Source organism: Augochlora pura, chromosome 1, assembly GCF_028453695.1.
Source record: "Augochlora pura isolate Apur16 chromosome 1, APUR_v2.2.1, whole genome shotgun sequence".
NCBI lineage: Eukaryota > Metazoa > Arthropoda > Insecta > Hymenoptera > Halictidae > Augochlora > Augochlora pura.
The window spans coordinates 9,160,672-9,182,852 of NC_135772.1; the positions used below are offsets into that span (position 1 = coordinate 9,160,672).

Sequence of the window (22,181 nt, forward strand, 5' to 3'; positions counted from 1 at the left end):
CGTTTCCCGAATTCAAAAAAAGAAAGGTTAATCAATTTGCGGAACTTTCATTTTCTGAGGAAGTTGTTGCTATATTTTTCAGTTCTTTTTCTGCAGACCCGAAGACTCCTTGCAGGAAATACTGTAAGTGTCAAAATTAAAAATTCTTCCTTTTCATAGACGCATGTTCTACATACGAGAATAATAGTGCAGTACAAAATTTGAGTAAAATTTTCTTTTAGTAATAATTAACAATAATAATGTTAAAAGATGATTACTAGCACTAGAATAAATGCACGTAAATTTAAAATATGATAATATTGAAAATGTACTGAATTTACAATAATTTATCGAAATATATTTTTGGTTTTTTATGCAAGTTATTACGAAACGTACAAAATTGGCATTCATATTTACAATTTTAGATAAATGGCGTATGCGGTTTTCTACCCAAATAAAGAATAATTATAATATTTAATACTAATATTAATAATATTTAATACTAATGCTAATAATATTTAATACTTTTTGGTTTCTACTGTGAACACTGCTCGTTCACGACACTTGTAGTATATTCGACGATATTTTGCACTCGCGACACGGAGATTGACGGACGGCGGGAATGACAAGAATGTTGCTGTCTCTCCGCCGGTTATGTGAAATATTCCGTATCGGTGATTAGGTACGAAGACGGTGGTCGCGCAAGAACCGTTTCCGGTCCAGTAGCGAAATCAAAGTTTCTCTGTCGATGAAAGTAGAATCGCAAGTATTTCGGTTTCCTGTTTTGGAGGTCAAGGTCACGGCATGCTTTCATCTCTGAAATGTAATGAACGACCGAGGGGGGACCCACGTGTCCTATTTAGTCTGAACGTGGTCCCCTTTAGTAGGACCATTGGCCGAATGCTTCCTGTCCGCCTTCGCGGGACCTGCGCGTTCTTCAGCCTCTTTTTGTTCTCGTCACAGGCCTACCAGTTTCGGTTCTTCTCTCAGGTAGAAACGTAGAGCGCTCTTTTCCTTGCCGCTTTAGAGAACACACGGATATCTTTATTAAATATCATCGGATAATATTTGTGCTCGAAGAAATAATACAGATACATTTCAGGTACTATCAATATGGTAATTAGGATCTAAAACAGTGCAGTATGCAACATAGACGGTCAATTAGTTAAGCAAAACCGAAACAATTTTGTAAACCGGTTGTTTACACTATTTATTCGTTTCCCAGTTGAAGATCAAGAACTGTGTGAACTTATCCTTGTTTCTGAAATCGTCCACTTGTTCTACTTGATCTAGAGAGTCAGTGGCAATTACAGATATTCGCATAGATACCCATTTCCATTATCCTACAACTAATTTGTTGTAATATTTTGTTTAAAATAAAGTAGGATTGCTAGCTATAAAAATGTTCTTTTATTCCTGATACAATTCTGTCGCATTGATAGTACTAGTAATGAAAACTAAAACTTGTTTGAGTGCGCATTTTGATTGATGCGACACTTAGAGTTTGATACACAAAAGAAAGTTTCATCACGGTAATATATTTTAACCCTCTTAGTGCCAAAGAACGATACATCGTTGTTGGCTACTTTTGAAAAAATATAGTTTTCTTAATATTTCAACTAAATAACAATTTTATTTCTTATTTATTCTTTCTTTTCGAATTTGGTAATTATCAGATTTTACAAAATTCTTGCAAATTCTTTTCGAAACTTGATTAAACTACATCAAACGAGTTTTGTACATTTCGTTCGAATGCACGCGAATCTTTTGGTTGGCACTAAAAGGGTTAATATCCGGAAAAATCTCCTTTTCATTCCTTAGCTTTGAAAGCGAAAGCCATGAAAGAACTTATCTTGAAATACTTTCGGGAATAAACGATAGAATCGTTGATTCCGTTGGTCGATCCTCCACCGGTGAAAATCAGTGTCCGTTTCTTCCGCGTCGAGAAGCTTTTGCCGAGAAATTTTGAAAATTTAGACGGGGAAAGGCCGCCGCAACCGTAGTCCGATGAAATTGCCGGTGAATGGTGGTAGAGACGTTCGGTTAGGCGATCCTTTCGACGATCACATGACAATTACGACACTCTATTCTGATCGACGGGATTCTCCGTTCGCCGGTTCTCAGAACTTTTCTGATCCCCGGCTCATGCCGGCCGTTCCTCCTTCCCCGAAGCCGGCTCCCCGCCCGCTTCCTCTCGTTTTCCCTCTCTCCATCGGATTAGACGAGGCTGAAAAAAAATCACGGCGAAACAATGAACGATCCGTGCATCGGTGTCTCTTTTGCCTGAAGTACCGGGGACTAATTCGTTGTCGAGGTTATAATTTAGGCTAGATCGAGCAGGACGTCCGACGAACTCGTTGGCACGTTTTAGAGCAGAGCAGAACAAATTCTGTCGTTGAAATAAACATCAATTTTTCGATGGTCGTTGATGCATTTTTGGGAATTTTGCATAGTTGTTTGAAACGCAATAAGTTCCTTTTGTCGATAATATACAAAAATTTGTTGCCTGCACTGACTCTGTGACTGCAATTGTTGTCAGAAGAAATTGGGGACAAAGTATAAATATATAAAATGAAAAAGCAGGCAAAATGAAAGAGCATGCCGAAGAACACCTTTCCTCCTAGAAATCGAAGCCAAGACACCAAATTCCTGTAAGGATTTAGCCATCTCAATGGATACAGATTATGTACCATATGAAAAAAGGACACACGGTGAAGAACTTTTTTTAAGCACATTTTTTTAAAGCTACAACAGAGGTATAGAAAGGAAAGAATAATTATGCGAACACTCAGATCAGGATACTGTAAAATAAGTCGCAAGTATAATATAGTAATAATAAGTCTCTTGCAATTCATATAAAAAAGTACTAACAACTAACTATCTACTGTTTGAGTGCACGAGGTACCAGAACAATAGAACGAAATATTAATTAAAAATATCCTAAACATTTGTCGTTTATGATTACAAAGTCGAAGAAAGAACAAATTCTTGATGTGTTCAGTGCTGAATTTTGTATAAGGATTCGACAAAAACCGTCGTTCGTTTTGACGTCATTAGGATGTCATCAGGTGGATTCCTCTCTAGCCTTTGGCAACTATATTTCCAATATCGGATTCTATGAAAAGTTTGCTCTACTTTCCAGAGTACACCGTCTGGACTATCCTTTCACCGAAGAAATAATAAACGAGTTCTATTTTGGTCCCATGCTTCGGCTGTTTTCTGTAAATAATATCCACCGGTATAAAACGCTAAATCTTCAAGCGAAACCTTTCTACTGTTTTATACGCAATAAATGCATAAAATCAACGTCAGTCATCGAAACAATCCTTTTCAATAAGTACATTCTGATTTTGATACATTCGTTGCAGTGTATGTACATAGGCGCATTAACTCCTTGCAATGTTTTCACTAGTCTGATTTGTACTGAAGATTTCTGGTAGCAAGCTGCTTAGTGTAAATGTTATTCCGTTCTTTGATGTTCTCTTATCGTTACTTAAACATTCAATGAAATTACTTGAATACATTTTCTTTCTTTTCTAAGAAATTATTACAATGAGAAAGGTTTTAATCATTGTAATTGTAAAAGACAGTACAACAAGGAGTTAACAACAACACAAAATCCAGAGGATAGAAATTAGAGAGATCTTAATATACAAATCTTAGAAGAAGAGTAAGCACTTTCTATGAGGCGGTATATTTGGCGGTACTCTGTTTCATTTTGTATCGCTTGCTCGAATCAATCTGGGTTTTACCGAATTTCAGTGATGTTCTTACAATATGAAATTCCACAAATCGATCGAAGAAAGTGTACTGCGTACAAGATCGTCGTCCAGGCTGAACTTCATTGTTTTTCGATCCGCGAAATCCAAAGTGCACGGGAGTGTTGAAGGCTGGTAGGTGAAGGTAGCCGAACCGGTGTTTCACTTTATGGCATTCTTTCAAACTAATTTCAAATGTTCCCGTGCAACCACCGCGCCGGACCGGCGAGGTCGAGAGTCGGGTGACTGCCGTCCCCCTGACAAACCTCGTGACTCTGCCCGTTATCCGACTCCCCTTGAAGTCGTTCTCCCTCTGTGTTCGCGATTGCAGTGGTTTGCTTCTAGCTCGCTCGGATCGCGAAGCCTCCTGTTTGCTCGCGGAACAGAGAGGATCCCATCGTCCTCGCGGCTTCCAGCGTCGAGCGTTCGTCCTCCGACAGGCTCTCTCATACGTTTCTCCTTGTTTTCACGTGACCGACGCGTCCCGCTTTCTCGCTCTGTCTGTTCCTCCGTCTCTCTCCTTCCTGACCGAACTCGTGACTCGCCGTCGGCAACCGCTGGTGCCGCGAGAGGCACCTCTCGCTTTCACTCGTCCCCGTGTGAAGAGGCTATCGCGGCGGGCCCCGACCGCTCAGTATTCATCGAACCGTCGCGTGGTTCGATGTCGCCGTGCACGGTGTATCGGCCGAAGAAGAAGGTGTACCGCCGTTGACCACGCAGCATCTGTGTGTCTCTCTGTCTCCCTCACTCGGTTCTCCAAGCACGAAGGACCTCCGACGGTATTTAGCCGCAGACACCGGAACCGCTCCGACAAGAGGGTGACATAGGATCGACCAAGGGACACTGCTCGTGCAACGCCGGTCCTCGTCGGTCGAGATGGGGAGGGTCCATTCGCTTCGGTAAGCAACAACCCCCTACTGCAAGCATACAGTAAATTCGGTTTTATTGTCGGCAATATCAACCCGAGGAGATCGATTGGGGTTAATTTTCTGAGGAAAATCAGCCCAAACTCGCTGGCAATACGACGAATGGGCTGGCTAGGATTCCAAGGAGAAATATTTTTCGCTAATCCGGGGAACGAGTCCATTGTCTGAAAAACCTCTACTCCGATGGTATACTTCGTATGGTTACCGCAATGTTGGTTTCTTTCTGCTGGAAATCGTCCTGTTTTTTTTTTCAACCTACGTCAAATTTTTGTACCTCAAACATGGTACTGATAGGGTGATTAGGGAGCCTTGAGTGACAAGTAGTCCGATGATATATTTTCATCCTCTGAAGAGTACCTTTTTAATTCTTAATTATGGTTGGTAGACATCGTTAATTGGCTGGGAACATTTTCTTGATGAAAACGAATACGAGCACCACAGGAATTAGACAATCACGGAGGCATCGCTTCGATGTTGAACAATTTTACGCCGATCAGGGAGAACGAATCCCTTACGCGCGGCAAACTTGTAGTCCAATGACACATATTGAGCGGTTATTAAAGGCAGCCACTCGTTGCTGAGAAACATGCTTTTTTTCATTTAATTGCAGTGTAGAAACATCATTAATTGACTGGGAACACTTCCCCGATAAAGAAGAATCCAAACACGACACGAATCGGGTAATTACAATGACTGTAGTTCAGTGTTGAGAAAGTTTCGCGCTAAGTCGAGGATCGAATTGATACTAATTTACTCCACCTTCTCTCGGAGCTGTGCACTTACGTGACAGCGCGTTTGCGTGGATACGTATTCAGTCCGAACAAAGTGTGAACAGATTCATGTGGAACGTATTTTTGTTTTAGTATTACAACAATGAAGAAATTTCCTTTGTTACGCGTTGTAACGCTATCGAACGCTGTTCGATTCCGGCCGATTTCCCGTCGAAACTAAACCGAACAGTTCTTACTTAACCGGGAAATCGGTTGCAATTATATTTTAATTATGCTTCGGGAATATCGTTAATCCTCTGAAGAGGTTTGTAGGTTGGTAACGTGCGCTATACAATCGAACAATGAGACACCGCAGAACTTCCCCGGTTAAGCGTACAGCACAACTTTCTCGACGCTCGGACCGGGGAGCTTTGTTATTCCGGAATTTACGACATGTCTGAACTCATTTTCACGGGGAAAATATCTCCGCAACCGGTCAGTGGCGTGTACGCGCGGAATTATTAAAGCTTGTAATTTTTAATGGCAAGCTGTGGCCAACGCGTTTGCATTTTGCTGTCGGATCGCCGGTTTAAGATGAATTCAACGCGGTGATCTGCCCGCTTTGCCGCGGATCCGAATTATCGCGATCATCTTTCCATTGCCGGGAGTCGAGAGGAAAAAACGACAAGTTCAAGACACCTCTGCCATGAACCATTGTCCGTGACTTGTTAAAATGATAATTAATTTAAGGAAACCGAGATCGAAGAAGCAGATTATCCTGTCGAGAGCCGCGAAGGGGATGATCCGCGCGGTCTTTGCCTCGCGATTCCCACGCGCTTGAAAAATCTGCACACAAACGAGCCGCGAGAGCCGTGCAGGGGGGGGGGGGGGGCGCCGCAATTTTTAACTTTACACGACAAATAGAAAAAAATGAAACCCCGTTGAGAATTTTTTTTTTTTTATCCAGGACCATTCGCATTCCAATCGAATCGCTCGCCTCTCTGGTTTCGACGATTGTATACGAACAATCGAGGATGATTGTTCGCCGTTGCTATTTTACGTTGGTAATGTTAGGATTCCGTAGAGCGCAATACTGTTTGACTAAATAGGATAGAAAGCAAGAAATTATCGATGTGGTTGGATCAAAATTAAGAGGTAGCTCGTCTAGTCCGGTTATCCGGTTATAGATCAAGATGAAACTCTTGGATACCGATTCTGTTCAGCATAATTCCTCGATTGGTAGAGTAAAACTGACTATGCTTCTCGTTTGCAATAGTTGGATTGTTTGGAAATAAGTTTGCTTTTGTTGTGTATGTATCGATATAATTTTCATCGAAGATCACTTTTCCAAAGACCAAATCGAAATGATTACAATCGACTGAATAAGTGTAGATTTCTGGCGCGTTAACCCTTTGCGGTCGAATCGCGACTCTAAGGCGCTCTTAAAAATTATCATGCCACGTTTCAAAATAACCTTTACCAAATTTACTAATACTTAAAAAAATTGTTAAGAGCTATCATCTATTACATAAGTCATAAAATTCAATTTTACAATGTATAAAATGCTCCGGTTTATATAAAATGGAAACGCTGTAAGTCTGAAGAAATATTTTCGATTTCCAGTTAAAACGGCTCCGACTGCAAAGGGTTAAAGATCGTGACACTAATAACATTGCACTTGGGCCCGAGTATGTATTTCTCTGTGCGCGCGCCGACTCGTTTCGCGGATTACTCTAAACGCCTCGAGCCGTTTAAGGAATGCCTTTTTAGCGAGAGAATTCGTTCTTGACCGGTTATTTCTAGCCGACCCCTCCCCCCGTTCAAATAAACCGGGATCATTGTGATCATCTGTGGGTGAAGGATGCACACGGCCGTTCCGATGAAAAATAACGAGTCCTTATTAAACAGGTTCCCTTTCTGCGGCGACTTTCTTACGCTTTCGAAAGCTGTGAAAGGAGTGTTCATCGCGATCGGCGATACTTGAATTTTATCCAGACCTCTGCCCCGTAAAAGCTACGTGACAAAAGTCACTCTGATAAAGACGCGGGGACTTAGACTCCGCGCATTTCCATGCACGCGATTGGCCAAAATTTTGCCGCAAGTCACGCAACACGTAACGGAGATTGCCGTACGCAGTCTCGTTTCTGGACCAAATACTGGCTCAACATATGTAAAACGTGTCTGAACAAGTTTTATTACATTCATTCGAGCCTGGATTATACAACTGCTTGATAGGAAGTTAACCGCAACGACGGATCCTGCACTGAAAATTAACAAGCAAACAATCCAGTTATTAAAGTTTATGTTTTCTTCAATTTTTGGAATTCTTTATTTATTTCAATGCTATGGACTTTGTAAAATAAGATGTATTCATAACAACTGATATTATTCAGAATTCATTAGATCAAATTTTAGTTATTCCGATTGTAGATTTTATTTAATAAAATCGTTCGATAAACTGAACGAACAATATTTTTTTAGACGGAACAGATCTCACGGAGCTTAGTTTATTGGATGTTTACAATATAAATGTCGGGTTCATTCATCTTGTTATAATTTCAAATATTGTTCTCAGATTATTCTACATCCTGAAAATTAATCCACAAATGTTCGCAATCTGCAATCACCGAACTTCTTAAGTTTTATCGTGAGTTACGCAGAAAAAGTTAAGAATAGTTTAAAGACAGTCAGGAATTCGTTTTACGAGGAGGTTACGATCGTATCAGGATTTGAAATTGCGATTTTGAGAATTTCTGCTGTTTGTGTCTGTAATTTTCTCATAACATGTCTGTCATTAATAGCATTACTAATACGTAAGTACTTTCTTCATGCATTCCGACTCGATGTTTACGTAATTCTCAATTTCCATACGCACGCCTAAAATCCGATAGACCAACATCTCTTCCAACAATAACTATCACAGAATATGAATATTTTCAATCCGTATTTACGTCTGTTACTTTTTGAAAATGCGCGCAAGCTACGAGTACGTACCAAATTGATTATGCAACAACACCGTGCGCGAAATTTATACGAGAAGGTTAGAACGAGGGATGAAAGACTTTAAAATGAGATGCAAAAAGGATGTCCCAATATCGCTAACGATGACTTGTGAAACACTATTAATGAGCAACCAAAAACAACACGTAAATCGCACGCAACAACACGGTTTCGTACGCCCGATGCAACTTCAACCAGTGCAGGAAGACTTGCGAAAAATACAACCGGCATTAGTTAACTTTAAGGGCCTCTTGTTTCCACAATACAAGGAGATTGCGCGAAACCATGTTGGAAAAAATTTCGGAATCTGGTTGGGAAACTTTTAATTTGTTCTTCGCATGCCACAAACCATACGCTCATCGATTATCATTTGTGCTTGTTCGTGAAAAATTATAGAACAGTCCATTATCTATATAATTATAGAACAGTGTAAATTTTTAACCAAGTCGTACCAATTTTGATGGAAATAACACGGTATCCTGAGACAGTTAAATATTTTATTTATCGAGGCGTTAAAGTGACAAGAATTAAGTAATTGAAATCAAATACGAATAAACTCCTTGATTCTAAAGTATAATAAGAGGAATCGAGTGGCAATATTAAAAAATACGACAGAATATAGATTTCAGTGCTGACTAAAGGAGTACTTTTTGTATTATTTTTAATTACATACTTACATTATATCATTCATTTATTTTTGTAAAGATGGTGGTAGATTACATATTTTAAAGAGTCAGGTAAAATCTCGCCATGTTAACAGAGGCTAATGATTCAAGAAAATGGGCACGAAACTGTAGAGCGTGGTAAAAGACTTATCAACGGCATAGCATTTCGTGTGCCTATAAGCTACACGGTGTTCTAGGAAAATGTCTTAGTACTGCGAAATGTTGCGGCGTTTGTGGTTTTAAACAGCCCCAAGTGATTTGCGAAATCGGACGAAGTTGTAAAGTTATGTGGTTGTTATTAAGAATCTGGTTTCACACTTGTGTGGTTGTATTATAAAAGAGCGCCAAATGTAGTTCAGACCTGCAAAACATTGCTGAATATCAAACGACTTTAACCACTTAGCTGCATCGATCTATTTGGAAGATAAATTTTGTTACGCGTTTTATCGATCATACTGCTTATAATCTTTTTGACAATTGTTTTAAAATTATCCTAAAGCGTGCAAAATTTATGAATATGTTATCATAAGCATTTTGACGTAGATCGTAGAAGAAATATTTTTATTACAAGATGTAAAATTGCCATTTCCTTATGACGTGTATACACATCGTACGCAGCTAACAGGTTAAGAATTTTCATCATTTTATTCAACATATTTCATTAAATATAAACCAGGATTATTGATATGAAAAGAAATAAAGTCTTCCTCGACATTTTCATTTAATAATTTCTCCAATTTCGAAGTCCACTGACACTTCGAAAGCGATAGAAATTCGATAGGTACCAACGTACAGGAAGTTGTTTTTGTTTCGTTAAATTGTCATCAAATAATCTTGATTGCGTTACAGCTATCTGGAACATCGCTGAACGCATCGTAGGCCCACACACCTGCCAGTTCTACTTACAGGTTAAAGGCACTAAGTTCGTGGGCGTCGCGTGATTAGGAAAGCGTCCTAAAATCATCGTTGGTTTTTTTTAATGACCCGTAAACCTGTTTTCCCCCTTTATCTTTCCCATAAAGGTTTAAGGCTCGGAGAAACGTCAGAATGTTTCCCAAGAACCTAGTTTATCTCCTAGAAAAAGACCAGTTCACAAAAGTTGCAGCGACCGATTCGCATGATCGATAAATTAATTAACCCTGCGAAACGTAAACGTAAAGCTTTTATCTGAAAGAAACAGAGGGCCCCACGGCGGTAACTTTAAATAAGGTCACCGTGTCACGAACCAAAACAGTACAATACCCCGATGACCTTCTTTCTCAACAAAATGTATCACTTTACCACTGACGGGAAATGTGTCCACGTGATATAAATTCGCGCAGTGGTTCCACCGATTTCCGAACGTCCATTCCGGATAATTTCTGAAGATACCTGAAGAAGGAGGAGACGTTTGGGAAGTGTGATCGATGAATGCAACAGTGCCTACTTAGAACCGGTTGTCAAACGCAGCCGGGGAACAAAGGTTGTCGCTACTTTCAGTGCACACCGATTATCGAGTCTGGTATTGGCAAGGGCGTTTCAGTCGAGCGCCTCGCGGCCACACTCTTCAGGCTATCCGCCACGACTTTATCAGGCCCGGTCCTCTCGAATGAATAGCCGTGCTCGCGGGAGAGGCCACTCGTCGGAGTCATGCCATGCCTATCTAATTAGAACGGCACGTGCGAAAGTTCGCAATATTTTCCGTTCCAATGATTTTACTATGGTCTCGAGGGCCAAAGGGAAATGACAGGAAGAAAGAAAGAAAGAAAGAGAGAGAGAGAGAGAGAGAGAAAAGGCATCGTTATTGGCACGTGACGCTTATCAAGATTTCGATTAACTCTACACAACAAACACGAATTGATCTCTCACGGCCTTCCTGCCCCTTTCTCTCTCTCTCCCATTTTTTGTACCTCTGCCAGCAATCGTTGTTCTTTTATAACGGATTTCGCTCCTTTCGTCGAGCAACTTTGAGCAATTACGTGCAGGCTTATCCCAACGATACCAATTTATAAATTATCGATGACTTCGCACTTTCATTTTCGTTTGCCTCGTGTTGTACAAATACGTGTGTTACCGTAACTGGCATTACGCTTTTGGAGTTTTTCTTCGTTAAACCATTTAGTTTTTCGTTCCTTAAGACTTGGGTTTTGCAGTTTAAGAAACAATTGATGACACATAATTTGATTGTACAAGCTATTCATCGCCAAGTTCATTCTGCATAGAGTTTGCGTTATGTCAGGTTATGTACCTCGATTAGCTGCGCACGATTCATTTTCGCACACTTTGGAATAATTCTAGAACAACTGTCAAAGAAACTACATCCAGTGTAACCTGACATAACAAAATTTATCTTCAAAATTTACCGACGCAGCTACGTGGTTAACTACTAAACTTATCCAAACTTACCCAATTATTATTAGCGATCTCACGGGCCGACATATTGGCATACAACTGTTAAATAAAAAGACAAAACCAATTGTACTTACTTTGTACATCAATAATAAAGGGGTCCGAGTTCGATTGAGTAAAAGCAAGTGAATTAAAAACGTTCCTTATTTGTCATTTTTCCTACAATTATGTCACAAATATTATATTTATAAATATATATTATAAATATATATTATAAATACAAATATATATTAAATATTGTATTATATTATAAGTAACTACTAAAAGAAAGTATTCTACTTGTGATTTTGTTAGTAAAAATGTTTTCGTTCTTGTTCATGGCACTAAAACAGTCTATACTCTCAGTCAATGAATTGTGCCTCATTCTCAATGCCATACTTTAAATTAATGCATTTATAACTGAAAACAAAAGAAATCGAACTTTTTAGATATTTAAAAAAAAGAAGATCGAGTAAATTTCCATTCCAACGTATTCGTGTTAACAAATTGTGAAAATTACGAAGGCATTTGTGTTTATGTCAAGAACCAAAATTTTCCATGACATTCAACAGCATTGTGATCATCAGAGTTAATAGTTTTCACCTATTTGTCAATAATAAGATACAAACAATGTCAAAGAGAAAAATTAAGAGTATCTAGTTATTCAGGTGTTCAAGTATTGACAATACGAATTAAGCAATTTGATGGTGCGCACCTTTTCAGGCATTGCGAAAATTAACGTATAGATTCTAAGTGTTAAAAACATTATTGTGATTGTGTCAGATGAACCAATAGGTTTTATATACTTTCTGATGTATGTGTAATTTCAATTTTATTATTATTATTCTTTATTAACGGGCTAGTAAGACCCTTTTGTGTTACATAGAGGTGATGTACATATACACAGACCGGTATACATTTAAATAATATAAATTACAAATTATAATAGAAGAGTGTGTCACGAAGTAATTACAGAGGGTGTGTTTTAATGACTAGAGTTGCTGCATTTGTAAATTGGTTCAATGAATTGCCAAAGAAGTCGATTTTTCTATTAAGTTTATTTGCTGTTCTTAATGCTCTGATTATACAATTCTGAGATCCCAAATTGGTTTTAAAGTAATCTACGTGAAATAATTCTTTTCCTTTAGGAAATTTTAGAAAAAAGGAACCTTTAGTTTGATTTGTTCTAGAATGGGTGGACAATCGATTATTTGGTTAATAATTTTAAAAATGAAAAGTATGTCTGCCAAATTTCTTCTTTGTTTGAGTGTACTCATGTTCATGGTATTAAGGATAGGTTCATAATGGTGTGAATAATGGGTGTTCCAATTTTAAATGAAGCGAATCTTAAGAATTTGCGCTGAACTGTTTCTAACTTATCGTTATAAAATTGTTGGTGAGGATACCATATTTGTGAACTATATTGAAGATGGGGTAGAACTGGCGATGAGTAAAGGGTTTTTAGGATAGCCGAATTTTTGAAATCTATAGATTGTCTAATTAAGAATCCCAGAGATCTGGATGCTGAACATTTTTATCGAAAATTGTTTGCAACGTTCAATTCGCTGTACATACACAATTCTCAGACATCGTTTACAACCTCGATCCGCGATTCGCGAAACCCACGTTCGAAGAATTCGACGGTTATTAACTCGAACCCATTTCGATGTCAGTTTCGCAGTTCCGCATCGTAGTAGTAGAAATTTCCGATTCTGACGTATCCCAGGAGAATGGCAATAATGCTGTTTTCTCGAAGCAGTTTTGGTGTAACGTGTTATTCGAAATCTCGCTGAATCTTGATTGTTAACACTTAGCATTCTGAGAATTTTCACAGTCAAACAACCGGAACGTATTAATTCATGAAGCAGTGCTAATTAACGTTTCAAAGAAAATATAAAGTGATATAACTTTGGAAATATTCTATTTAAATAGAATTTAGTATAAGATTGGACTGGTACAGACCATAAAAAAAACAAAATTTTAATTATGGAAACACCATAATTATAAACAGTTTCGTTGTGTCTCCCTGAAAGGTAACATTCAACTGTTAAATCTATAGTATGGGTTTAAATGTTATTGCCATTAACTTCTTCTTCACTTAAAACTTGATTTTAATAGAATTAAAGTATTAGATCGTAGAACGATCGTGATTCAGAGAAACAAAGACGAGGGAAAGTTTCATGGACTGTCATAGTGATGAGAAATTTATGCTACCGAGTTCAAAGTTCTTTGCAATTTAAATTGCCATATATTAATACAAAGCAAATAGACCAGAATAATTAATCACCGATGTATATAAGCAGAATAATTATGCAGATTTTAATCTTTGTAGCTTCAATGGAAAAAATTGATCTCAAACATTTGCAAAAGTTCAGCGAAATAAAATATTTAATAAAATTGTAAGCTGCATTGCAGATTTTATTGAGAATAATCTGTAGAAGTATGCATACACGATTAGAACTTTGTCATCTTTCTTAACTTAAAAAAATACTTCCACAACGCTATTGCATACATCAAAAACCTTAAAAACAGTAAAAAAGGATTTTCAATTCTTTTCAAGCTGGTTTGATCACATATCCTTTGTTTACTGAGGTTTTATAGACGCGTTGAGTTGTAAATAATTTTACATTGAAAATTCTCATCGATTAATTGAACTAATTGGACTGAAAATTTTATTTTCAGGTGCAGCCTGGCTCTGCTGTCTACCGCAGCTCTCATGACATTAGCAATCACAACGACGGTCAATCATTTCGACATTTCAGGTAAGCCGACGAAAACCAAGTGTAACTGAATGTTCGATCGCGGATCAGAGAGGGTTACTGCTTGCAAAGTGACACACGAGAATCGAGTGATGAAATAACGCGTTGCGTTGAAGTTATTAGCAGCCGAGAATTTAACAAATAGAAACACGAACAGTGACGTTAGTGATCTTTTAAAATATTAAGTCACAGATCATTACACAGAATTGATATCTGTTGACTCGCGAAAATTCATACAGTTGTCAAATGTCAATGTTTATTATGCACTGCGATTGTCTCGACCGAAAGTGCCAATAACTGAATTATTCAGAAGCTATTGTTTCTTTGCGCAGGTCACTTTACACACTGCACGCGATTATATTTTTATATACTAACACTGATTTATAATTTAGGCTTTATTTGTTGGAAGCTTATTAATAGGTTTTACAATAACTGAAATGTGGGCAAGAGAGGCTTTGAATAATGTTTACAAAAGAACTTGTTACATTTATGTTAATCTTAATAATTTCATAGATTATGAATGACGTCAGTGTACTTTCACTCTTACTATTCAACTGTTTTCTTATCGATTTATAAAAAGTAGTATAGATTTAGCTTGTGAATTGTTTATGAAGACATCACACACCGCATCTAAAATATCTTATAATAATAATAATGTAAATTACTAATAGTTTAAAGTCTACGAAAGCATAATACTGTTACTGATTTTCGTCTTGTTTTGAGAAGCAAAGTTACTTTCTAAGATAGTTACTTAGTGTAATTCGTATAAAAATTATCTCTTAAAAGACCAAACAGAAGAACAGTGATTTTAATATGTATCCATGCATTTCAGACTATGTGTACGGCGTGGACCACGATCTACAGGCGCGAGCTCGAGCAGGAATCGAAGCCGAGAGGTTCACATACCAAACCAAATCCAGGTCTGTGTGTTTTTTAAAAATCTTTTCAATAACCATATTTGCCTAACAATAAATTTTAATGTATAATTTCCACGAAGAATATATGAAGATTTATTATAGAAGTACAAAATTGTAAAGACCTCAAAAGAATCTCAATGAAACAGTTATTAATTCAGTGCAGATCGTTATGCAAAGTAAAATTGCAATTGTAAGAAATATATAGGTTATGAAAAATGTCTTTTCATTGTTAACAATCGTAATCATTTGAAAACGATATGACAACATTCGTAAGCTCTTCTAATGTCTCTTTAGATTTGTATTCGATCTATTCATTTTTGTTATAAATGCATATAATTCGCGGTTTAGTTATTAACTTGCCTTCGTCTTCTATTTTCTATAACTCGTACAGAGGGCTCTTATTTTGCGTATACATGCAAGGTCCTTTTATTACAAAGAGAAGGTGATCTGTTACTTTTAACGCGGACGAGTGGCCATAGAAACAACGTGGCGGGCAACGTTTCTCACTCAACAGAACAAAGCTCACGTAGGCTTTCATTCATGGTAGCTAAACTTTTTCAACAAACGGAATGCTGGATTACCTAATCCGCGCACGTTTTAATAAATATTCCGCGACAGAAATGTCGAAGGTCGTTTGCCTCATCGAATTTGTAATGGAAACACTTTCGACCGAGTTCACATACAGTCAGTGGATAAAAATAGTGCTTACACACTTGGGTGTTTTGTAATAAACATCGTACAGTTCTAACAATATATAATATCAACAATAAATATTCTGGCCAATCTCTATCTTATAACCCTGGATAACAATGTATTATTTGATTGATCGCGGTGAAATTTCACTGCTGAATTTTATGGGATATCTATCTAATTTTCTTTATTAATCCATTACAGTTCGTACGGCGAATCATTTAAATAAAATAACAGAACAACAAAACTGCATTTTATTCTGGTTAACGCGTTTCTATAGTATCTTTTTATCTTTAGTTAATTTCATGTAAATATTTACATTTCCTCTGCTTGCCGTTTTATCGATACTACATTTTATGCTAAAACCTTGATCGATTCTTTTGATATTTATATACTATTAAATTATAAATCGTGGTACGCTTATTAATTTTATTTATTAATTCTAACAATTTCGAAAAAAATTATTTCTTGGAGAAAGTCTAACAATAAATTCAGCATGTTTTGCTTCGTAAAATAGATCACGTCTTATAAAATGAAACGGTGTTACAAAAGTTAATACAATGCATAATAGTGAAACGTTTGCTTTCACTGGCCACAGTTTTTTTTGTTCGTTGCTCTTTTGCTATACGTTGGAGATGAAATTGAAGTAGGGACTCGCTTCACTCGCTGGTGAAACGCATAATTGATTTTCCCATTTCTATACACAGAATTTTCTCATATTAGTGCCAGAATTACTACAAACGCCATCAATATATATTGAATTTACAACAATGACAAGATCGGATTTATTTAAACTTCATAGAATGTATATTGTAATATATTCAAGCAAAGTGAATGTTGCTAGAATTTTCACTCTCCGTTGTTCAGAAGAAATTAGTCAGGTCATGTCAGGTTATGCTCCAACTAAGGGACGAGGGAGATATCCAGCTCGCTCCGCCTGATCTGGACGGTCGTAGTCCCAATTTTTCTATAACTTCCCGAAAATCACTTCTATGAAAAATCATTCTATAAATCTTGATAAAACCTTTTCTCATTTTGTATTATTACTCCACTTTGATAAACGAAAAAGAATAGTAAGCTAATCGACGCGAAGAGTAAGGGGAATCAGTCGATCCCGCCGTCAATAATAATCAAATGTCTGCTATCAAAACAAAATTAAAGAGGTTAGGCGAATCAGACGACAGTCTCCCCTTATCCCTTACATCATTTAGTTTATGCGTAGTGTTGCATTTACACGATTTCCAATGTTACTTTCGGCTCCTTAACATTGTCTGTTAACCACTTTATTCCGTCAATATATTTTGAAATTTTATCATGCATGTATTTCATCGATCACACCGGGTATAGTTTCTTTTTACAGTTGTTCTAGAATTATTCCAAAGTGTGCGAAATTGATGAACATGTTTCACAGATATTTTAACCTAAATCGTAGGAGAAGTAATTTTGTTGTAATTCCTATACCCGAGTAAAACATTATAAGCTTGTAAACATGAGAGTAACATTGCACGGGCAAAACATGATTACTTTCACTTAACTTCACAAATATTGAACACATATTTAAGTCAGCGATGTTTGTTTATGATCCATCGTACTCGAGTCTCGCGTTTCGTTGAAATTAACCTCTTAGGCACGGTTGGATTTTGCGCAAATAATGTTTTTCATAACTAAATTACCATCTTTCTTAATACATGTAAATTTTTTCCGTATAGCTATATATATACATATATTCTTTTCTTAGTGTATTGTACATACACACTTTCACTTTAACTGTTTACTTTAATAATTAATAAAACAATTGAGTAGAGCATGAAACATACACGAAAGCCACTATAGTGGTGCGTCGTGCCTAAGAGGTTAAGGCTAATAGGAAGGAATCATTATTGCCCATAAGGGAAATACGTTTTCTCTGCTTCCGCGAGGGCATTAACGTGGGCGGGTTGGTAAGAATGGGTCCTACACTTTTCTCGAGTGACTTTTTCTAAGTAACGTGCAGCAGAATGCAAAAGAGTTAATACGTTCCATGCCGAGCTGTATTTAGTCGACCCTTCATTCTGGTCAATTGAAGCTTTAATAATCGATACATTATGTTTATTTATCAATCATTGTCAATATAACTATGAAGCAGACTTATTATGGATCTATTCTTTTGGTGGACATTATTTCTTGGATTCTAATTATTTATAAAATATTTCTTTAACGCATCGAATGGTTATTTAAGCGTGTACCACGCTTGTGGTATACGTGGCACGGGATGTGTTAAAGTAATAGTTATTATAGTACATTTTAATCAACTGTTTCGGATTTCGTTAACTAAATGACTTTGATATTGTGAGAATTTTTAGGGTTGACATCTGAATAAACATGTTAATAATGATGATTCTACAACACAAACACCAATCTATTCGACTCAACCAAGAAATCTTACAATAACAACCAAAACACGAATTCTTGTTCTGTATCTGAATCCACTATAGAAAACAAGAATAGAAGATATTTAGAATATCATTATTACTCGTTTGAAAACGTTCCTAGTGTTCTGCTGTCTCATATTTTAATCACTAATATTTATCGCAAACACTTTGTCACTGATTGACATTTATAATAGCAGAGTAATGTCGCCGAGAAGAGACATTGAGAATGAAAAACTAACGGGATAGCTGAGAAACCGCTTTGAAAAGGTTCACTGCCACAGTTCTCGGCCGTGCGCGTGTTTAAGAACCGTCTCGGTAATTTGCATGACAGCCGGCGGTCTCGATATCCTTCCTGCTCCATTTTCTTTCCTTTTCTCGTGGCGAACTCTTACTTTCATGGCCAAGGAGAGGCACCGTTGACGTCGCCTCCATGAGAAAGGTTTCACGTCTGACCATTACCGGAGCGCTATAATCCCTTTCTTCAGCCTCGAGAAGGTTGGCCGACGCGGTTCCAGCATGGGTCCCGGCCATCACCACTGACCCGACTGCCTTGCCAGTCGCTCCGGCTCGTTCCTCGTACGGTCCCAGAACGAAAGATCACGCGTTCACTATCGTCGGCGTTGCAGCCGTCGTCGTCGTCGTCGTCGTGTTTCACTATCGTGAAACGGCCTTCCTGCCACTCGCTCGAGTATTCCGTCCGGGACTCATCGTTTCTTGCCTCGTCGATCTTGAAAACCGCTCCTTTCCTCGCCTGGGATAGAAAGTCGCTTGCTCCGCGCCGGGGTCGTTCTAATTGCAGGGTCACTTTTTTCACGTGACTGTCTTACCAACTCGTTGCGCGTTCTTGAGAAACAATACAAAAAAAAAACACGAACTTCGGATTTTAGTCGCTTCCTGTTTCAAGGGGATTTTTCTTTTTCTTTTTCGGGGAAATGCATGATTTTGTTTCGCCTTTCTTTTTCGAATGGAATGGTCTACTTGGAAACGTACATGTAATTGGAACCGGTACACCGTGTTTGAAAATCTTCGAAATGTGGCAAGAATGTATTTCTCGTGAAAATATCAGCTTAAAACGTTTATGCGACAATAGTAAAATATTATCGTAAATCATAAAATAACTTTTAGGACAATTATTAAATATTAAAAACGACCGCAATATACTGTATTTAAGAAAAAAAATTATTTCCCAGTTTTTGTTAATTTCGAGCGTACTTCTTGTTATTTTAAACATTGATCATATAGATATTATTTGATAAAATCTGTGTTTCATTTTAAATTGGAAAAATAAAAATTTGAACTCCATTGTTTACAATTATTATAATTATAATCGTTTACAAAATTCTTCGATTCGATATTTAATTAGGCTAGTTTTAACTGGAAAAATTTAGTGGAACAAATAAAATCTTGATTGTAACTGAAAATATTAATAATTAGTATTCTGTAGTTTTCAAATATAACTTGTGGTTTATAAAAAATAACAAAGAAGGGAAAACAAATTTTTCTTGAATAGAACATATTGCAATTGTGTTTAATATTAGTTAATGTTGACGTTTTTATAGAAAACAAATGTCTACGTTAACCTCAGAATGTGTCGTTTTCATGCCAGCTTAACAAAGAATAGAAATTTTAAATCATCCAGACGAATGTAAATGCACTATAATACTCTTTTAAAAAAATATAAATTCATGCAATGAGCAGAAATCCATTGCTTTTTATTCTTCGAGGGATCCTTAAAAGTTATTCCCTCATAATAGTTACTTTATTGACTCTTCAACCAAAAATAGAAACATACAATATTCTATTGTCGAAATTAAAAATTATGTTTGCTATGACTAGAATTTTTTTCGATCCCTCTAATTTCTTAGAAGAAAAAGGAATTTTATATTTAAAGAAATATAAATTTAATTTCAGGAAACATTATCGTGACCATAAATGATTGATACGCTTCGTTGTTGTGTCATTCACAAATACAGTTAAATTTCTATCATTTTTATGTTCAGTTATAACTCACAAAAAACATAGTTATGAGCTAATTTGAAATTGTTTTTATTATGATTATGAACAGTTAAACTTGTGTTAAATGAATATGGAATCATTTTTTGTAAGTTTAAATGATTGGTCCAGCAATTATATCGAGGTCCTCGTTTGATACTGTTTTTTTTTTTAAATAAAAAATTGTTACTTTAAGAAGTCTTCATTTTTTATAAGAGAGGCGATCTATATGTTTCGAGCATTGAAAACAAAGCTGTAAAAATGAAAATACACGAAGCAATGGATCCATTCTTTTAAGACGCGCGTAAAAGCAACCATTAGCACTTAAGTAGCCGACAGAGTCGGGCTTTTAGAATCTACTTGCAATGTAGAACACGCGATGAGTTTCAAACTGTCTTGCAACTCCACTTATCATAAAACATACAAAAACTGCATGTATAGCGAGCTTGCGTAAACATGGTTTCTATTAACTGAATTTCCATCGTATGAACCAATCAATTTTTCACGAAAACGCAGTCTATTCGAAAGCAGATTGCGCGCTGCTCGTAATTTTTTCTCGGAAGAAGAAGACTCCAGCCGGAAAATATGACTAAAACAGATGTTTGCACATTTCTGATATTAATTAAACGAAATCAAAATCAGTAACAATACCATACTTTAGAAAAATTGTTATACTATTTTAAAGTTATCATAATTATTAGATGTAACGGTCGTCATGAAAAATGTATATTTCGCGCTAAGTATTGCAGTCCAATGAACTTGAATGAAACTGCAATACAAATAAGTAGTAATCGATCTCTATTAGCATTCGTTACTATCATTTCGCAACGTTATTTCGGCCGGAACTATAAATTTGAATTGAATCAGTTCCGACTGGTTTATTAAATAATTTCCTTTTCATTTCCTACTAAGGCAGAGCCTAATGTTTAATTCATGGCGCTAAATAGACTGGAAACATAGTGAGGCTGAAGTGATAGTGAAACTCGACGTAGCACATATGAAGACTAGTTTCCGTTGCTTATAGATACGACGCGTCGCCGTCGTTCAAGAGAAGAAGGAAAAGGGAAAAAAGTGTCGATGCATTTGGGTCATTTCACTTGGAAAGTTCTTTTCTAGATGGAAACCGCTTTATGCGAGTCTCGTTTGGTGTTCCAGGTTTCAGGATAAGCCAGAGTCTGGCGATGCTCCTTGCAGAATCAAACCGGACCGACCCTGCCCGCCGAGCAAGTACAGAACGCCTTCCGGGGCTTGCAACAACGTCCGACATCCGGTCTGGGGTGCTCGAGGTGCTCCTTTCTTGAAGGCGCTGCCGCCGGCCTATTCGGACGGTAATTTCTCCAGTTATTTATTTTCCGTCTTTCAATCTGCTCGTCGGCCACGACAAGCGATTCGTCGATCGTATTTTACCAAAGTTTGCCGAACTATTAGGTTGGTGCATATGAAATGTCGGAATTTTAATCAGTTAACTGTGATTGACGAGTATACTCGTCATGGAGAAGTGGCAAAATTTTGTGTATTGACGAGTATACTCGTCATGCGTATAAATCGGTGACCATTAGCTATTTGAATTGCAATTTTTGAAAAAAACAAAACATTCTCAAATTTCAAGATGTTTAGAATATTTTGAGGCTATGCCGGAATAAAACAAACAATAATGTGAAATACATCAAAAAGGTGGGACAATTTTAATTCCACCGTGCCCCAAAGAGTTAAGTTAGAACCCAGCCCAGTCTTTGGATTTGTCCTGCGACGTTAGCTTCGAATGGATCCCGGGGCTATGTATGCTGTTCTCGATCGGTTAATTACAGTGAAAGATTAGAAATTGTGCAGGAAAGGTTTGCGAAAGGTGTGCGAAAGGTGCGCGTACTTAGACCAGGTGCTCCATAGGCGGTCTGCCGGTTCCTGATCCTCATCACGAAGAATAGAAAGTGAAAATTGGAACGAACCTCGCACGCGAACGGCTCCGTGATCCATTTCGACGAGCGTTGGCACGCTCGCGCGGGGATT

General features: G+C 37.3%; 1 protein-coding gene across 1 annotated transcript in view; it reads left to right on the plus strand.

The window, feature by feature from the left end:
• The first annotated feature begins 4,580 nt into the window (after positions 1-4,580).
• The window catches only part of LOC144468658 (uncharacterized), a 31,042-nt gene continuing 13,441 nt past the window's right edge, over positions 4,581-22,181 (plus strand). Inside the window, exons 1-4 of the mRNA XM_078178280.1 lie at positions 4,581-4,636; positions 14,088-14,167; positions 14,997-15,084; positions 21,330-21,502. Coding sequence (XP_078034406.1) covers positions 4,614-4,636; positions 14,088-14,167; positions 14,997-15,084; positions 21,330-21,502 — 364 coding nt within the window. The 5' untranslated portion in view covers positions 4,581-4,613. The remainder of the gene's footprint in view (positions 4,637-14,087; positions 14,168-14,996; positions 15,085-21,329; positions 21,503-22,181) is intronic.